Here is a 19386-nt window from a genome sequence, read left to right on the forward strand (position 1 = left end):
TAATTGTCCATGTAAATAATCTGGTTCTCTAATTAAAAAAAATCCATATTAAGTAGTTGGAACTGTTCCCCTTCTGTTCCCACACAACTAAATGGGACAGAGAACATACTGGTCTCTGTCAGATATTCCAGACAAATGTTCCTGGTGTAGTTTTGCTTAATCTAGGTAGTTTAACAAGAACAAGTGAGCTCTTAGCCCAAGCAAAAAATATGGATCAAACATATTTTTCTGTAATATAATTTTATGCAGACACAAAGAAAATAATGTGTGTATCATGCAGAATCTAGGAATTTAAATTTGTGTCTAGGAGATTATAAATTTCTTCTGTTGTCATCATATGTCACTGAAACAAGCTAAAAGTTGTACATGTGAAAGAATGTGAAAAAGCGAAGTTTTTCTTTTTAAAGGTTAATAGCATTTTATTTGACATTAATTGCATTATTAAAGCAAATATTCATTTAAAAGTAATATAATGCAAACTTCAAAGCCTACAAGCAAAGAACTTATTTGAAAAGCTTTACTTTAAAACTATCAACAAACAGCCTAGGCAAACTGACATTACTGAAAGCAGACCAAAAAAAAATTAAGCTAGGACTGAAATGCAATTTCTAGTGTAACAACAAGTAGCCAGCAAATTAAGAGCAGTGGAAGAATTACACATGTAATTTTTACATGCGCCACATATTTCTGCCATAGTAGGAAAAACAGCTTACTTGATGTCACACAGAAGAGCCACTCCTCTCAGAATCCAGTGGTCTGGAGATTTTGCTGTCTTTAAAAAGACCTCTGTAATAAAGTTCAAATCTGTCCTCATGGGCTTCTTGTAAAGAGGACAAACATAGAGCCTGGCATCCCGAGGTTTAGTTGAATCCACAGCATACATATGGAGCACAGGCAGCTGGACAAAAAGAATCTTTGCTGTAGACTCAACAAGTATGCTTCTTCGTTTGTCCCAGCCTGCACCTTCCAAGTAGAGCCCGTAGATATATACTCCTTCCTGTGTGAAGGGTAAGCAGATACATCACAAGATATAAAGCATAATGATTGTCCTAAACCGTTAAAAGGAATATATGTTTTATAGTAAAAAGTATGTGACATTGAATCTCTTCAAACTATTTGATTTTAAACTCTAATCCTTTTCAGAAGATAATGCTACTTAAATGGATGGCAACAAAAGTTGTTTAATAAAGTCTATACACTACAAAGTTTCATCTAAAGTCTACTGGAAATTCCAAAAATCAACACGTGGTAAAATGCAACCGTTCATTTAACTAAATGTTTTTCTAACTTAAAAAATTTAAATCTTCATACTTAGTATTTGTCTTCTATGTTGAGCAAAAACATTAAGGTGAAAACCATAGTAACTTTTTCCTCTATCAATCCAAAATAAGTCAATGATGTGTAATATAAACTAAATAGCAAAATTAATACTGAAACATCTTTGCATGTCATACGTACAGCAGGAGATGATGTGATTTCTTCTCTGGTTAGCTTTAGCACTTCATTATGCACTGCAACTTTATCTAAAGCCCAGTCTTTATGTGCTCGAGTTGCTTCTTGTTTCATTGCTGTCAGGAATCCTTGAGAAATTAAACCAGACATTTAGTATTTATCTCACATGATAAAATAAAATCTTGCTCAGTTATTAGCATGGTTCTGCAGTGAACTCATGGATAGATAATCAGAGTCCTATTAAAAATGAGCATCCTGACTAATGATAGCAAACTTTGCTTCGGGACCAAAATAGGAGCAAATGACAAAAGTGGCATAGTGTGCATTACACCAGGACAAATATTTTTAAATGCCATGTACTTTTTTATTTTCTATTTAATTAGTCTTTTAAGACATATTTGTTCAGGACACTGACTTAAATTATCATAAGGCAGTCAACTACAGGATCCATGATAAAGGTGTCTTTCAAGAAAGAATTCCAAGGCAAACAAGTTATCCGTTGTGTGATGTGACATTTATGTAAAGGCAACTTAGTTAAAAGGTGGAGGAGTTTTAAATGAAAGTAGAATGAATTTCATTGATGGAAAACAGAAAATATGTGTTTGAATATGATAATAACATAACTATATGAGTGTGGGGAATCTAGTCAACGCAGTACCTATGAAGAATGAAAAATGTATGTTTTGTTAGGGGAAAAAAGGGAGTCCTAGACAGAAATGAAGGTAGAGCATATAACTAAGCAGCAAGTCAGGTGATTTTTTTTGAGTATTGTTTTGAACAACCTTTACAGAGGTTTGAAATAAAAAAGGTTTGAGATGCAAAGGGCTGAATACTTTAGGCACAGATGACTGGGCAGCAAAGAGGTTTGGATGTGTTATAAAAGAAAAATCTACAAAACCCGAAAAACTAGCAGCAAATACCTGGTTATTTCTGTGTGTGTGAGAAGATAACAAGGAAATCATCAAAAACTTGATATCTGCTATTTATTGCAACTAGGTGGAGAATCACTTGGAATTGTCATAGAGATTGAGATGAAGAAAGAGAAGTCAACATAAAGAACTCCATACTTAATAGTGAATTCCCTGGTGAGCAGTATTAAAAATATAGTGTAATATTACGAATATACTCACCTCACCCCTACACACAGCACACATTTTGCACTTAGCAAACCTCTCTCTAGCTGCAGGAGTACTTTTTTTTTTTAAACACAGGTGTTGAAGCAATAATAAAGTTCAAGACCCTCTGTATCTCTGGTTTGTTGCCAATTAGGCTAGATGTTTTCTTTTGTCCAAAGAATGTGGTCCGTTATCTTCTTTTACACCACCGTGAGTGCTGCTCTTGAATCACTAGAGATCAGTGTGCTTATCAGCTGTGCCACTTAGGATACAAATGGAGTGATGCTTTGACTAGCATCCCAATACCATTGTTTAATAATAAATTGGATGTGGCCCAGACACCTCAACTGTTTCTTGGAGTGACTCTAAAAAAAACTTTGGTATTAGTACTTTTTACAGTCCTGGCTATAGAAAGGCCAGTAAGAGCAGGAGCATCACAAATTCAAGAATTTCAGAGCTTAATCCTAATTTAAAAAAGGAAAAAACAACAACAAAAAAAAGAAAACCCAAAAAACCACCTCATAGCTGTCACACACACCCAATAAGGTAATGGGGTGTTTTACTCATGGAGATGGTTAAAATTTGTTTTCCTTCCTCTTTCCTCCAAATGATAAAAACATCAATCTATAACAGATAATGATAATGTTTACTTGTACTTCATAGCACGTCTTTGATGAATTTGAAGAAAGTATTCATTAAATAACCTGTGAAATGGCTACACCATGAAAACTATATTTTTATGATTCTCTGTGAAAGACTGATAACTGCTATAAATTCTGGTACAGTTGCACATTCATAGAATCATAGAACAGCTCTCGTTGGAAGAGACATTGAAAGTTCACCTGGTCCAACCTTTCATGCGAAAGGGAGACTAGATGAGATTATCTAGCACTGTACAATTATATCTTGAAAATCTCCAGAAATGGGGACTCTACCATGTCTCTGATTAGGTTGTTCCAGTGAGTGATTGCTCTTACTGTAATATAAAAAGTAATTTTGTTGTTGCTGTAATGTCTTGCTCTACATTGAAGCTCTTCTATACTTGCAGCTTACAGTTTGGAATGAGTTAAACAGTTTTAAACCACAGAAAAATAATATTTTCTTTAAAAGCTGTATTATTAAGTATAATTTCTTTAGAAGCTGTATAATATCATGCTACAATCTGTCAACGAGATAAATTATTTTATTTATTAACTGTATGTTTTCCATCTTGTAATATAAAAACTGTGTTTATGGGTCAGACTAAAAGATCATAGAATCATGAAATCACATAGAATGGTTTGGGTTGAAAGGGGCCTTAAAAATCACCAAGTTCCAACTCCCCTGCCATGGGCAGGATCATAAAAAAAATAGAATTAGAGAATTCCACTAGACCAAGTCCAATCCAGACTGGCTTTAGACACTGCCAGGAATGGGGCATCCACATTTCTCTGGACAATCTGTTCCAACGTCTCACCTCCCTCATAGTAGAGAATTTCTTCATAATATAAATTCTAAACCTACCCTTTTTCAGTTTAAATCTGTCCCTGCTTGTCCTGTGACTAAATGCAGTTTTGAAAAGTCCCTCTCCAGCTCTCTTGCAGCCTCCTCTAGGTACTGGAAGGTGCTATAAAGATCACTCCCAGAGCATTTTACCCCAGGCTGAATGGCCCCAACTCTCTCTCCCTGTCTTCATAAGAGAGGTGCTCCAGCCCTTCATGGCCTTCTCTGCACTCACTCCAGCAGGTTCACATCCTTCCTGTGGGGACTCCAGAGCTGGATGCAGCACTCCAGGTGGGCTCTCACCAGAGCAGAGGGGCAGAATCCTGTCCCTTGCCCTGCTGGCCACAGTCCATTTGATGCCACCTAGGATTCCATTGGCTTTCTGGGCTGTGAGAGCACATTGAAGCCATTTATCATCTTGGCTTCTGTGACATATTCTGGCAGTATAACCATTGAATTATTATTTAATTCATCACATCACTCCTCAAGTCTTTTCAATAACCTCACCTTGTGGATTAAAGAATCCAGTTATCCAAAACACCTTTGGTCTTCCATGAAATATCCAAGCAGATAATTGAGCATTTCTATCCAAAAGTTCAGTAAACCAGAAGCCAAGTGTGGAAGAATCCCAAGATACTCTTCTCCATACTTGAGGGATTCGAGCATCATACATGTTATCGAGTGCATCTCTTAAATTCTGAAGGAATTAGATAATATTCAAAGTAAATAAATCAATTTAATAGTTTAAAGCACAATATTTCCTATGTAGTAAATATACTTTACTTGCCTCACTCATAACAATAGTTCCTTCTATGGCTAACTTCAGATCATTCAAGCTGGTGCGGACAACTGTGATCACCTTCTGCATGCGGTCAATTTCTTGACGAAGAAAAATATTCATAGAGTTAAGTGCTCCCATTTTAACTAAACGAGCCTTTACCTAAAATATAAAAGCACAGAAGGATTTTAGTTAAGTCTAAATTGATGAAATGCTGTTGTAGGATACGACATCTTAACTTTCCATGTGTTCAGAAAAGTAAATATTAGATTTGTGTATCATTTAACTAACATTTATCCCCTTAAAACTGTTGCAGTCCAATTGCTCATGATTGTGCTAGAACAGGGCTTCACCCAGAAGGCCCAGGAGACTGCTACCACAAAATGTCAAGACTGATTTCTTTCTATTTTCACAAGTAGCTTTGGAAGTCCAAGCACAGTCTCCGTGATGTATCTCCATGACCAACGGTTAGATGTCTTGATTTTAAATAAAAAATCTTCACACTAATTCATGTTGGTAGCAGTAATTGTTGCCAGTAGTTGTTGGCTTCTCACTTGGATCTGCTACTAGCTGTGTGATCTTTCCTACAGTTCAGTGTTTCTTTTTTGGAATGTGTAATGTGAAAACTCAACAGAGAGAACAGTAAGACAAGACTAAGACTAGCTTGCCTCATGAGGTACGTAATCAGGAGGAAGTTTCTCTAGCATGTCTTCAGCTGTACGATAAACGACTGATTCACGAGTTTCTCCAGATCCTCCACCACTTTCTTTAGGCTGAATGTTGGTAATAGTATCTAGAACATCAGCTGATGTATTTCTTTGGTATCTGAGAGGATAAGAAATACGTTGTAAGTTACGTAGGATGTTTTAATAGTTAACAATAACTTTGTAGAACACATAAAAAGCACTGCGTCATCAAGTCAAATCAAAGCTCACACAACTGTTTTCCTTTGCATCCCTCACCAACCTTAACACACTGATTGTGAATAATGTTTGGTTTACCATGGTTTTAAAGAATATGAACTTCCCCCTTCCCTTTTACACACTTGCTGTGTTTCTAATTCAGGGATAAGAAGGTGGTCTGCAAGCTGAGATTGTGAGGTGGCAAAAACACCTATCTTACTGGGGATTTTGAGGAAAGGGAAGGATATACCCTTCCCTGGCATATTCCTGATTGAGATCTTCTAAAGAGCTATTTGTTGGGAAGACACAACAAGAGTTCTGTAACAAGGAAGAATATTTCCCTCTTTTAATTACTTCTTAAAAGTGTAATGCAGAAGCAGGAAAAGGTGGAGGTATAACTCCTCAAGCTGCTCCTTTATTAATTAGTAAATTCATTCTGCTTTGAGGTGTTTCAGGATTAATGACAAGGGTTGCTAGATTTACAGTGCTGCAGGTTAAAAACTTCTATTCCACAGTGAAGCATAGGCAGTGCTAATGCAAATTTATGTTCTGAATCAATACAAAAATGTGAATTGAATTTGTGTGGCATTGGATAATGAAAGATAGTAGACCACATCAGTCCTTCAACACAAGAAGAATTATAGGAGTGTTTTTGTTACAGTGCTATCCAGTGGCATAGAGCTATGAGAGGAAATAAGAAAGCAAGCCTGAAGTACTGAAGTATCATCAATGCCTAGCTTTACCTTATGGAATCAGCTACGAGGAACATACATCATTAGTGATGTAGGATATACATTTATACCAATTCAAAGCATAGTTTTGCATGTCAGTTTTACTTTTCAACTTTCATATGGCACCCATCTCCTTCTATTACTTTGTCATACATAATTATATAAGACATGAAACCAAGGATAGGATGTGTGAACTCCTAAAGCATCTAAAGATGCTTTGGAGATAGTATCATAATACTAGAGAAGCTAGATACTGCAGTATTTCAACAAAGTTTTTTTGTGAATGCAATTATAAAGACTATAAATCAGAAAAATAGAAGAAATACTACTGGGAGTTTGCTTCTCAAAGGATATAATTTCTACTTCTGAAAGTAGGAATGGTGGTGGCTTTCATGGTTTTTAATAACCCTTGACTTTAGACTAAAAACTCTTAATTTTTTTCAATTTATGGCCCCATTAAAAGCATGAAAGATTTATTCAAGACTATGTATGAACAGAAAAGATAAAATGTCTCTTGGACTCATGGCTTCATTGGTAATTTGGATGACATACTGGTGGTTGTAACCTTTACTTTGTGTCTTGCTGATTTAACAAGCAGTGATAAGAGAGATGTGAACCTTCCTCTTCACACTGTAAAGCACCATTCTTCCAATACTGCTGTCAGACCATTTCATGTAGAAGGTATAAGTTCCCTGATTATTACACCAATTAAATGATAATATATTACAGAATTTTAAAAATGGTCCTTCTAAATCTAAACAAAAATAGAAACAATTTAAACAAGAAGGCAATATGCAAACTTTGGGGAAAAGGGAAGAACAGCTTTTGAAAAATAACATCAAGGGAACAGAATCAAAGGTTAGTGATATTCCTTTCTTTAGTGACACAAGCTAGGAGTCTTCTGGAGAGGAGAAATTATGAGAATCTTGTGTAAATAACAATTACTGTTTGAATAAGACTTTTTTGTAAATAAAAATAGAAAAGAAAGAAATATTTATTTCAATATTTACATAATTAGAAATAATTTTCCAGTGTGGAAGTGAGATTAAAATCCAAGAAATTTCATTCACATACAACTGGGACACATTCAACATAAAAACCACTCTGAAACAAAATTTTTCTGGGCTTTGGAAAACCTGACTTTCTATAGATTGTCAAACCAAACGTTGAAGTATAGATACAAACAACAATGATAAAAAGATGGCAGAAAATTGTAGACAAAGTACCATGTTCCTGAGAAGAAAATAAGTTGCACGTGGTGGGTTGACCCTCATCACATGTAGATATCTCTGTGTAAATGTGTACCTAACAGCTTTTTGTCTAGGTTGCCCAATTCAGCTCATGTATTTTAGATGTCTGCTTTGTGATCAGAGAAATTGCACTTTACAAGGATCTATTTTTCTCTATTACAGTTAAGAAAGTCTTGAGTAACCATAAAGGAAGCTACAGCATCATTAAATTAATCTCATTTATAGTGTCAGTGTTGCCTAAAATTATGTAAGATAAAGGACTGTTTATATATTATTTTTCCCTGAAGCAGTATTGTAAAGTAAATTGTGTCATAAGAAGAAAAAAAAGAATAAATTTTCTATGGACTTTGATTTACTCCAAAAACCATTATTAAGAGGATTTTCTTAACAGTTTGGATGTAACAGCCTATCCTTATTTGATAGCTGGAGTCTGCACCTTCAGGAATTTTCTGTACTGGAAGTTAAAACTAAGAAAAAAATGAATGTGGCAGAAACATTGCCTCAGCTTTGTGTAGAAAGGAGCAATACCTATTGCAGCATGGTGTTCAAAACCTTACATTCACCAGCCTGCAATAGCTGAACAAAAATTCAGCTACATTTAAGGCTTCAGTAGGGAACCAACTGGGAAGCGGTTTTGGCATAAGATCGTAAGAATATTCCTTTCCTGCCCAGGTACCTGTTAACTATGTGGCTTTTGCAGAGCCTATTAATCACATAGCAAGTTAAAATCATTCTCAGTGAATTCAGGTGTTAATCCTAAATGAAGGCATTGAAATTCAGTGAAGCTTTACAACTGGAACCAACAGATTGAGCTTTTGGCTGAATTGTAGAAATGTTACAGTAAATTAGTGAGAGAGAAGCTTTTTCTTGTCCTCAGCAACAGTAACATTGAGAGGTCCTGGTTTTCTCAGGGTTCCAATTCTAGAAGTTAGCCTTCTGCATACTCTGATGTGACTTAATATTATAAGGAGAATTTGAATGGAACTTTTTATATTAAATGGGCTGCTAATCCATTTGGTCTGTGCATCAAAGATGAAATTCAGACACAGTACCTGTGCATAGTTGCCTATAACAGTGTGAGAAGACATGGGAAAAAGCATGAAGCTGTTGAACATTTTCCCCAAACTCTAAAAAAATACTTACAAGGCCAAATCTACAGGGAAAAAAAAAGCGGGGGGGAGCCTAAAGTGCAGTAATATGCTGAAGTACCAAGTGGAAAAAAAAACTGAGCACTGAAGAGAAATCAATGAGCTGTTCCTATGCATTAAAGCTCCCACAGTGTTAGTCTCAAGTTTCCTCCTATAAATTAGCTGTTCTACAAGCCTAATTTTGGATCTAAAGCATTTCTCTCTTCGAGACTTTGTTTAGTTCTCTGTTAAATCTTGGCTCTTCTTTAATCATTTCTGGAAGGGAGGTCTTGCAAGTATCAGAGAATGACTTGAAACAGAATCTACTCTTAGATTCTTTTCTTCACAGGCATATATTAACAATGGTATGTGCTAGGCAGAGTTGACAATAAAACTGTGTACCGTTCTCACAGCATGCTTAGAATACAGGCCTCTTGATATGGCACCATTCTCTCAACTTTGAGACTGAGAAATTGTGGGAAATTATTGTTTCATCCAAAAATGCTAGAAGATGTTAAGTTTTCACATCAGCTCTGCATTTGAATAACATTTGTTTTATTTAAAAGTAGAAAAATAGCTACGTTAAGAAACAATGAATGTGGAATGTAGACCTATGAAAATGCAATAATTCATGGCAGAATTATTAAGAACTTCAGTGAAAGAAATATGATGTTCATATCCTTTCACTGGGCATATAATATTAGAAGGAAATAAAGGTCAAGCTGTTACACAGATTATTTGCAATGAAATAATGAATTGAGTCAAAGATAAAATTTTAAATGGAGCTAGTATTTGGTGCAGTTGAAGATCCTCTTTTAAATAATGGAAATGGCAGAACTGATGGCAGCATAAGTTTGTGGTTGCATCCAAAGGCATGCTTGTAAACCAAGTGACAATGACAATCCAGACAATCATTTAACAAGTGTGCACAGAAAAAAAAATATACTGCTTGAAACAGAAGGCAAATACCAGAAACTTTCTCTAGTTGAGCTGCGTAGAACCACCTATCACATGTTCATATGAAAGTTTTATAATGCTTTGAATAAAAAAAGTAACATCATTAGGAGTAAGTAATAAGAGTTCCAACTGCTTTAAAAGGACATGTAAAATGGAGCTGAAGATACTGCACTTATAACAATGTACATACACAGAAAGTGTTCCACTGCAACAGTGAAATTCACATGAATCCTAGGTATGCTAAGAAAAATATACTTTACTTAAACTTTTGATAGGGATTTGTTTCCAAATACTAAAAGAAAGTTCTCTGTTTTCAATATGTTGAGACCTACTTACGTAATATCAGCATTAGGATGGAGACCAAACACCTCGGGGCTGTCCATGGCAGGGAGTAACTGGATGTAATCAAAGTATTGTTCCAGGGTTTTGCATACTGGAATTTGATATCCAGTGTAAAAGCAGAAAGTGCTCTCAAACATATGTTCATTAAACCATACCTGTGAAAAATCCAAGGGCAAAAAAGAAAACCACCAATTATTGTGCTACTTAGAGGGCTTTTTAATCTCATTTTTACTCTTGGAGGACTAGGGTTCTTATCTCAGGTACTACATCTAATTTTACTTTAATACAACAGTAAATCATTAAGAATTATGTCTACTAAGTTTGACTTTCAGCTAAGTCTTTTTAAGCATCTGCTCCTCACCAAACAAGAACTCAGGGGAAGAACTGCACTGTCAAAGAATGATGTTTGGAAAAATTCATTTTACTTTTAAAAGTCTTATAAACTGGTGAAGTGCATACTCAGCAGAAAGAAAGCCTTCTGATTTCTGTATTGCAGCTGCCAATAAAAATGACAAATAACTGTATTTCCAAGGCCTCCTACCCTTGCAAAGCAATTAAGAAGACGCTTATCATAGTCATCTGTGACTCGACCTCCATACTGTACTTCTCCAATCATGTAGCGTACTGTACTCCACGATATCCCCTGGATGCAAGTAAAGCAAATGAAAGACTGTAGTTATAATATGTAAGAAGAAGGTATCCAGACTGAAATTTCAATATAATCTGAAGCTCATAATGTTCTGAATTGTAAACTGGAAAAATCATATAAAAATAATACTTTATTTCTAATGCATTTACTGAGCTCAACTCTTTATTTTATAGAAGAGTTGGGCTTGATCCTACTATTATAAATATAGAATCATAAGATCATTTAGGTTGGAAAAGACTTCTAAGATCATTGAGTCCAACCTTTGACCAAACACCAAATTAGAGCATGGCACTAAGTGCCATGTCCAGCTGTTTCTTGAACACCTTCAGGCACAGTGACTCCACAACATCCCCAGGCAGTCCATTCCAATGCTTGACGGCCCTTTCAGTGAAGAAATTCCTCCTAATGTCCAGCCTAAACCTCCCCTGGTACAGCCTGAGGCTGTGTCCTCCTGTCCTGTAGCTGGTTGCCTGGGAGAAGAGGCCAAGCCCACCTGGCTACAGTCTCCCGTCGGGAAGTTGTAGGGAGTGATAAGGTTTCCCCTGAGCCTCCTTTTCTCCAGGCTAAACACCCAAACTCCCTCAGCCACATCTCATATGCCTTGCTCTCTAGAAGAAAAATCTCATTATATATAAAATATGTATAATATGTTTCATTATTACTTTTGTGACCTGAAATCACTCACAGCTGCTGTTGCCTCTCCTCTTTCTCCCCATCCCACCCTCCCCACCCCACTCCTTATCCCTATTTCTCACTTTCTCTCTTGGCCAAGTGCTGCTTCACAAGGAATGGCTATTCCCTACTGAGTAGTAGAAGACCAAATAGTAGCCGTAGAGAAGTTTGATTAGCTCTATCAAACTCAGTAAATATTTTACCTCCCTTTCCAAAACAGATAACATATAGACTTGTTAATTTTAGGTATAGTAGTGAAAAAGAAAATAAAATTTTAAAGTTCTTAACAACTATGTATTTTTACATGCATTACAGCACATAAAATATTTCAGCTTTATTTTCTTGCAGAGAATCTCAAGCTTTGATCATTAGAAGTGGCACTGGATGAATTCCAATGAGTAAATTATGATAAATAGTAACATGAGGAAAAAACAATTGCTGCTGCCATAGAAAGCATTTCAATATACTGTATACAAATTTTAATATTCACCTTCCTGATGTCAATTTTTTTTAGGTGATTTTGTATAAACTGAATGCTGGATGTAAAGTCTGCTGAGTTAAATTCATAGGGAATATTCCAACCCAGAGGTCCAAACTTGCGTCGCTCCTTAGAAATAAAATTAAAAACAAATATATTTATGAAACAAATTATAATTTTCTTTCCTTATTAAAATTCAATAATCATAATAGTAACAGTGGAGTAAAGAATTGAACTGGAGAAGAAAGTCTAGGAAATTATTGTATGCCTCATACACATCAATAATATAGTTAATATTAAATTATACCATGAGGGATAAATATTTATAGAAAAAGCAACAAAATCATTTTTCCTACCTTTACTAATCAGTTTATCAGTCACAGGTTTGCAGTGCCTCGTGTATGTGGACGATGCAATTTTTATATTAAGTAATTGATTCATTTAGAATTGTACAGCTTTTCATTTGTTTTTACATATACTGTATACTAATGGCATTTTCAAATTTTCAAGCTCCTAAATTTACACTGAGTTATCCAAAGGCTTCTAGGTTGCCACTTTTGTCTTATTGTTTCAATGTATTATTTTAATGTACGTATTTCAAAATTCGTAACTTTAAGGCTGCCACCATTACATTATTCAAATTTATTATTGCAAACCTATTTGGAAATAAAATTATAGCAGTTCTAGTAAGAGAAAAATAGTAACTATGAAAGTAAGAGATAAATTCTGTAGCCCAAACATTTCAAGCATCCAACACTATTAGATTTCTCACAACCTTCTTATAACCATCTCAGTTAAATCACTCAATGATTTTTTTCAGAACATAGAACAAACTGATTCAAGAAGTTAAGAACTAAATTGCTGAATAGTGCTGACATTTATCAAATGAATAAATTACACTCTAAAATTAACTAAGTGATAACGCATTTATTAGAGTTTATATTACCAGGTCAACAATGACTGACAGTTTTTAACACCTGAAGTAACATTTAGGTTCTCTATCTACAAGATTTTAAAAGAACTAAAATTGAAAAAAAACCCACCTTTGATTTTTCAAAATCCAATATTGTTTATAAGCAGATGAGACAGCATTAACCAATAATACCCTGCAGAAAGGTGTAATGATTTCCTGCCAAGTTTTTGAATTACTTCTTAAGCTATATTTATTGTAATGATCTTGTCACCAAAGAATATTATTAATTGGTCAGTTTAAAGGCAAGACTATATATATATATTGCTTGTTGCTTAGCAATTCATAAATAAAATTTCTTAAAAGATGAATAGCTGTAATAGTTTTAAAATATTTAAAAAATACTGATGTGTTGAATAAGCATAAATCTTCTATTTCCACAAGAACACTACAGTCCTGAGGCAGTACATAGAACAACTTTTTCACTGTTTAAAAAAGGTAGGAGGAGGAAAATAATGCAGAATACTGTATCTTAATAGCGAACATCAACAAATTTTCCTTCTCTCACCATCTTCCTACACTGAAAGTAGGAGCTGCTCAGTAGAGCATAGGGCTTAAACAGTCTTTTATAACTATTTTGAGATCTTGATGAAAAAAGGTGCATTCAGAGAGCTCAAATTGTTAGTGTTTATTGTGATCTAAAAACTTATTTATCTTTAAAGTACAAAGTATAGACATCATCATTCTCACATTGGAGTTAACATAGAAAACACATTGACACAGATAAGAATTTTATTTAATTTTAGCCATCTAGAAAGTAGACAGCTACTCTAAGGCATCTGGATTGCCTCTAAAATCAATGCACAGAAAGAGTGATATAACTCTAGAAAAATATTCACTCCTACAGAAAGACAGCTATGACAAATAAGCTGGTTTTCGGTTTCAGAGTGCTTATCTATTTTCATTGACTACAGAGAGAAATTTTTTCCCTTGCACCCAATGACTAACTTTTGATGAGCTGAAGTTAAATAAGAAAAAACAAATTCTAAATGCCCATCATATGAAAATTGTTTAAAAGTTATAAAAATAAAAGAGAGAGAGAATAAGGAACCTTGAAATATAGATTAAAAAAATTCAAGCTTTAGTCCTGCATCGTGATACTACGATAAATATCAGAATGTGTTTTTCCTGGAACCTCTATTAGAGTGACTCCATATATGATAACACTATTTGCAAACCTTTTAAGAAATACCTGAACAGTTGAATGCAGGAAAGCTACAGTGTAAAGCAAAGGTTTCCACATAGGCAGGTTGCTAGCATTTAACAGATCCTGGCTTATTCCAGAAAATGTTCTTTTCAATCCAGCACGTATACCTTGTGGAGGCTCATTTGTGAACTTTATAGCAATCTGTCACAAAAAAAAGATAAAGGAATTGGATTTGTTTGCTGAAACAAAAATAGCAACATATGAAAATGTCACAACTATGAGTTATAAATAAAATGTAAATAGTTGAAGCCTTGTAGAAATAAAGTTGATATGTACTTAAACTGCATAAAAGGAGTACACAATCATAGAATAGTTTGAGTTGGAAAGGACCTATTGAAGGCCATCTAGTGTGACCCCCCTCAATGACCAGTGACATCATCAAATAGATCAGGTTGCTCAGAGCCCTGTCCAACTTGACCTTGAATGTTTTCAGGGATGAAGCATCCACCACCTTCCTAGGTAACATGTTCCAGTGCCTCAACATTCTCATTGTAAAAAAACTTCTTTCTTAGATCTAATCTAAATAGAACCTTCAGTTTAAAACCAGAACCCCTTATCCTGTTGCAACAGGCTATACTGTTCCCATCTTTTCTATGGGCCTCTTCAAGTACTCAAAGGCTGCAATAAGGTCTTCCCAAAACCTCCTCTTCTCCAGCCATACTAGACTAGGCCACGAAGGATTTTGAACATAGACCTTTGGTTTATGTTGGTTTGAACAATCACTGACACTTGGCCATGGATCTAAAAATTTTCATCTATTATATGGAAGCAGTCAGCATGCTTTCCAGAAGTCATATGGTTTCATACCCCTAAGTCAAGGTCTGAATGGTGGAAGAGAATTATCCAGTACAAATGACAAGAAGTGCATTGTATTTCTGTTCCTACAATTGCACAGTAAATACAAAAAAATCTCACTTCTACTCAGATCAAATCTTTGTGTTCACGGTGGCTACTCTGGACTCTGTGGCTGTCTACAGCACCAAATTAGATTCCACAGAGAGTATTCCTGAGCACTCTGGTCAGCAGGCATTGAATCCACATTTGCGGCAGTAAATTGCCCCTTAGAATTCAGACCTTTAGTTTCATGCAAACTGCCTAATGGGAAGAATGGCTACACAATTTTAATTTTCAAACCATAGCTGCAAATTATTTGGGAAAGTGGTAGTTAGCACAGGTTTTCATCTCAGAGAATGGTGTAACTATTTACCCATATGGGCTATTGCATCCCAGGGCTGGATTATGCTCATGGGAGAATTTATTAGTTCAGACTGGCCTTACCAGAATCTCTAATCATCAAGACAGTTACAAATGCTGGAGGAACCCAAATAAAAACAAAGAGGTTTTTTTTCTCCAACATGCCAGGCAGCCCATGGACACACTGGGTTGTGTTCCTGTGACTGTTGGACTGAATAGGAACACTTGAAAATCAGCATTTCCTTGAAAATCACATTTCAAAGGACATCCTGTCCAGTTTTTTATGAGCATTCTATATTAAAAAAAGCAAAGCAAATTATTCTCTTTTCTTCTGAGAAGGGGCTTTGGTTTGTCAATTACTCATTTTCTGGAATCTCTGAATATGTTAACATTTTAACAGGTAATGTGACACTGTAGAGTTGGAAATCACATGTGAAATTTGAGATAAATGCAGTGAAGATTCATCTAGCAACCCTCATAGTTTTCTTGTCCTCACTTTAAGCAAACTGTATGTTTATATACCTTGCTATTCATAAACCCCTTGTAGATGCAGGATGATTTCATTTTCTGTTGAGAGAATCTAAGAGTCCATAAGTCCAGCTAGCTTTCTATACATACACCACAGTGACAGACAATTCTTACTGAAGGTTGTCTCTAGACTCATTCAAGAAAGGAGTCCTTTCCTCCTTCACATCCTAGATATCAGGTAAGGTATCTATTTTTATTCAGAGAGAATGAGAACCACTGAGGAGACTTCCACTGGTTTTTAGAGGAAAGGGTACACAGAATTGTCAACACACAGCTATTACAGTAGATATTAAGTAAGCATTATGACCCACTGTGAGAGTGCTAGGAACCATCATGAGTGACTTAAGAGTACTTTGTAAGAGTTTGAGCAATTTTCCTGGTCCTAACGAGAAATGTATCTTTGAGATCTATCGAACAGCCATTTATAGTTCATCCAAAGAAACTGTGTAGGTGATATTCTCTGAGATGTGCTATCCATGTGTGTTCTGTCTTATTTATACTTTATTTATTTGTTATGGGGAAATCTGGAATATTTCTCTGGAAGAAACTAAGCATTTGCAGGCATTAATCTGTTCACAAGGCATCTGGCTGGGCAAAAAGGGATGCAAGTAAAGCCAAATTGTTTTTATTGAAGTGTTTCTGTGTACAGAATTAGTGTGGACTCACACACACATAATGTATCATCAAGAACTTCCAGTTACTGGTAAGTAAGTAACCTTCCTGTTTCGAGTGATATTTATACTGTAAGGCAAGTCCATTTCTTTCGTGGGTTTTGGGAGTTTTCCCTCAATTTATTGAACTGCCATTTACATAATTAATTTGAATAATTTTCATTAAATACCTGAATTAAATATTTGAACAAACCTGTAGCAGTGTAATTGGGAATTTAGGATGTTGTTCAGTAGTTATCCAAACTCTAAAGGTGTCGTTCTGGATCTCAGCTGTAAGAATTGTCTCCAGGAGTTCATCCATGAAATCCAGTCCAAGGTGACAGTTCTGAAGTAATACCCAGCCTCCCTAAACAAGAATATCAACTATTACCATATAAAATGTAGAACCAGTTATTCATAATGCTAAAGCCAATTGTCTATATAAAAATCAAATTTGGTTTTCCAAGTGAATATTTTAACTTTTGTTCTGTTCCTGAATCTATATTCTCATTTGATATTATAGGATATTGACACAGATAAAGCAAATAGGTTGTTAGTGCAAAAGTTATTTTCACCTCCTCTTGTTCTCAATGAAAATAACATAGCCAGACTCAATATTGTAAGTAAAGTATCAGTGCTATCTAGTGGCAAAAAGTAGTTCGTGTACTCTCCCAGCAAAACACCAGTGATAAGCAATCCTGAAATCAGATCCAAAGCAATGTGAGTGGAAAAGAAACAGCTGAAATTTAAGGACTGTGTATTTTTTAAAACTGATTTGTTTATAACATAACCTAAAGTAAGTGTAAAGAGGTGGTAACAAGACTCTAAAAGTTTTTAACGCTGATTAGTTTATCTGGAATAAAGGTATTTGCATTAAATTCAACCTCCATGTATTTTGATCTTATTCATCTCTCATATTACAGAAAGCTCTAGTTTGATTATCATCTCCCTGAACTTCTGCTTATGAATTTAAATTCAATCAGCTTTTGTTGCATCACTTTAGAAGCCTGATGAATTAGAAGCCTGATATTAAAATGGGACATTATTTAATCAGTGCTAAACAGTGATGGACAGTGGATTTCATTACAGCTTGTAATTTCATTTCAGCAATTTTGTTTTAGCTCATTTAAAAAGAAATCAGTAACTGCTGGTGAAAAAATATAATTGAAATATTTATAGTGAATTGATAGACATTTTGAAAAATAATAAATCTAGGAGGTGTTTTTCCTTCTTTTATTGGGATCAACATTTTTTGAGGGAGATCTTTAACCAATTTGGTACATTTACAAATGAATCAGACTTAGTTTTTGAAAATTACCTTCCTGTAACACAGCACAGCAGTTTTAATTGTATTATATACTCTTGGCCAGAGGTACAAAAAGCACAAATAGGTATTTGTCTTCATATTCACTAATTCTGTTTTGTGGTTTCAAATCTGATTTTCACATGTTCCTCCCTTCACAAAATGTGTGCAGCACTAAGGCATGTAGTTCAGAAATTGTTATTAGTAGCTTTACTAGAGTGCTGCTTTGAGTGTCCTTGTGCTTCAAATTAAGGGCAAAAGAAAGGAAGGGATGCTCCAGTTTTCCCCATTGCAATGAACTGGGAGTTGACAGTGACCATTCTAGACACACAAAGAAATATGAGATGCATGTGTGCATTTACAGATAATAGATATTGTCATCTGCTGTAAAGGTATTTCTTTTTTCTCTTTTTCCAAAGTGGTGTACATCTATACTCCAATACTCATGTTCTGCTCTCTAGAAGTGGAGATATTCTAGACCTCCAAAATACAGATATATGACTCATTCCCCATATTTTGAGTTTGCAGGGAGCTATGGCTGTAGGCCTTCATTTGCAAGACTGTCCACAACTCCTTGAAGTGTCCAGCTGACCAGAAAGTACCACCTTTGCACTGTAACTTTTATATTGTATTTGAGGTTTCAATTACTATCTTTCTGTAGCTGCTACTTAGGTTTTTCACATTTTTACTGTTGGGGAATATCATTTGCCATAAAAAAATTCACTACAACATTTAAGAAAAATTCTTGTGTATTATTTAGAAATTCTTAGGCATGCTTGGGAGTCAAAGCCAAAGAATCGACAATTAAACAAAGAAGAGACACCAAATGCTGGTGAGTAAGAGGTCCTGTCACTAGCAGAGTTGTAAGGAAAATGTGAAACAGTATTAGAAGCAAGCACATCCTTCTGTATCTACAACTTTAAGCTACGTGTGCACTCACCATTTTATCTAGTAGAAGCTAGGCAATATCCAGGTATCTCTTACAGGGGAGGGGAAAAAATGAAAAAAATTTCCAATAAGCAGGCGGGATCTGCAGGACAGGACCAGGACCCAATGTCCTTTTACTCTTGGTTAACAGTTTAGTGATAAGTAAGGAATGTGCTGCTTTGGGAAAGGTGCTCAATAGCACAGCTGCCAGAAGTACTGACTTGTATCCACTGTCACATACATATCCCACAGGGGAATGTTTTTAAACTCAGGAGTTCAAAAAGACATCTTCACCCTGAGATATATCTACAGTAAGGTGAAAATGTAAAATATTAAAGACTGCCTTCTAAAGAGGTGTAAAAGAGCACCAAAACAGACAAACAACTTCTACTGCAATGTGTTTTTCCCACCTGTTCCATTGACACCTCTAAGAGTTTGCGTGCATGAACCTCTTGTCCTTGGCCCATGGAGATGGTCCTACATTCTACAACATATTTGACAGTATAAGATTAATGAACTTACATTATTGAGAAAAAGTAGGAATTTCAATTCAGTCAAAAAACCAGTGGTATAAATACAGCCCAATTAATTAAGTTTAATGCAAAAATATATACTTATGAAAGCAGAATCTCTTCACATCATATTATGTTACTATGTAAAAATTTTCTAAAC

The 19386-nt window shown here is 35.2% G+C and overlaps 1 protein-coding gene across 2 annotated transcripts in view; it reads right to left on the minus strand.

Annotated features, from left to right (window-relative positions):
• Positions 1-418: 418 nt before the first annotated feature.
• DNAH8 (dynein axonemal heavy chain 8) overlaps positions 419-19386 on the minus strand; it is a 119904-nt gene continuing 100936 nt past the window's right edge. For both annotated transcript variants that reach the window (XM_085055084.1, XM_085055083.1), the window contains 11 exons: positions 19125-19198; positions 16699-16851; positions 14098-14253; positions 11948-12064; positions 10678-10779; positions 10131-10291; positions 5496-5652; positions 4837-4989; positions 4557-4746; positions 1459-1580; positions 419-997 (listed from right to left, as the gene is read on the minus strand). In XM_085055084.1, coding sequence (XP_084911210.1) covers positions 710-997; positions 1459-1580; positions 4557-4746; positions 4837-4989; positions 5496-5652; positions 10131-10291; positions 10678-10779; positions 11948-12064; positions 14098-14253; positions 16699-16851; positions 19125-19198 — 1673 coding nt within the window. In that variant the 3' untranslated portion in view covers positions 419-709. The remainder of the gene's footprint in view (positions 998-1458; positions 1581-4556; positions 4747-4836; positions 4990-5495; positions 5653-10130; positions 10292-10677; positions 10780-11947; positions 12065-14097; positions 14254-16698; positions 16852-19124; positions 19199-19386) is intronic.

Source organism: Lichenostomus cassidix, chromosome 3 (genome assembly GCF_008360975.1).
Source record: "Lichenostomus cassidix isolate B80296 chromosome 3, HeHo_3.0, whole genome shotgun sequence".
Lineage (NCBI taxonomy): Eukaryota > Metazoa > Chordata > Aves > Passeriformes > Meliphagidae > Lichenostomus > Lichenostomus cassidix.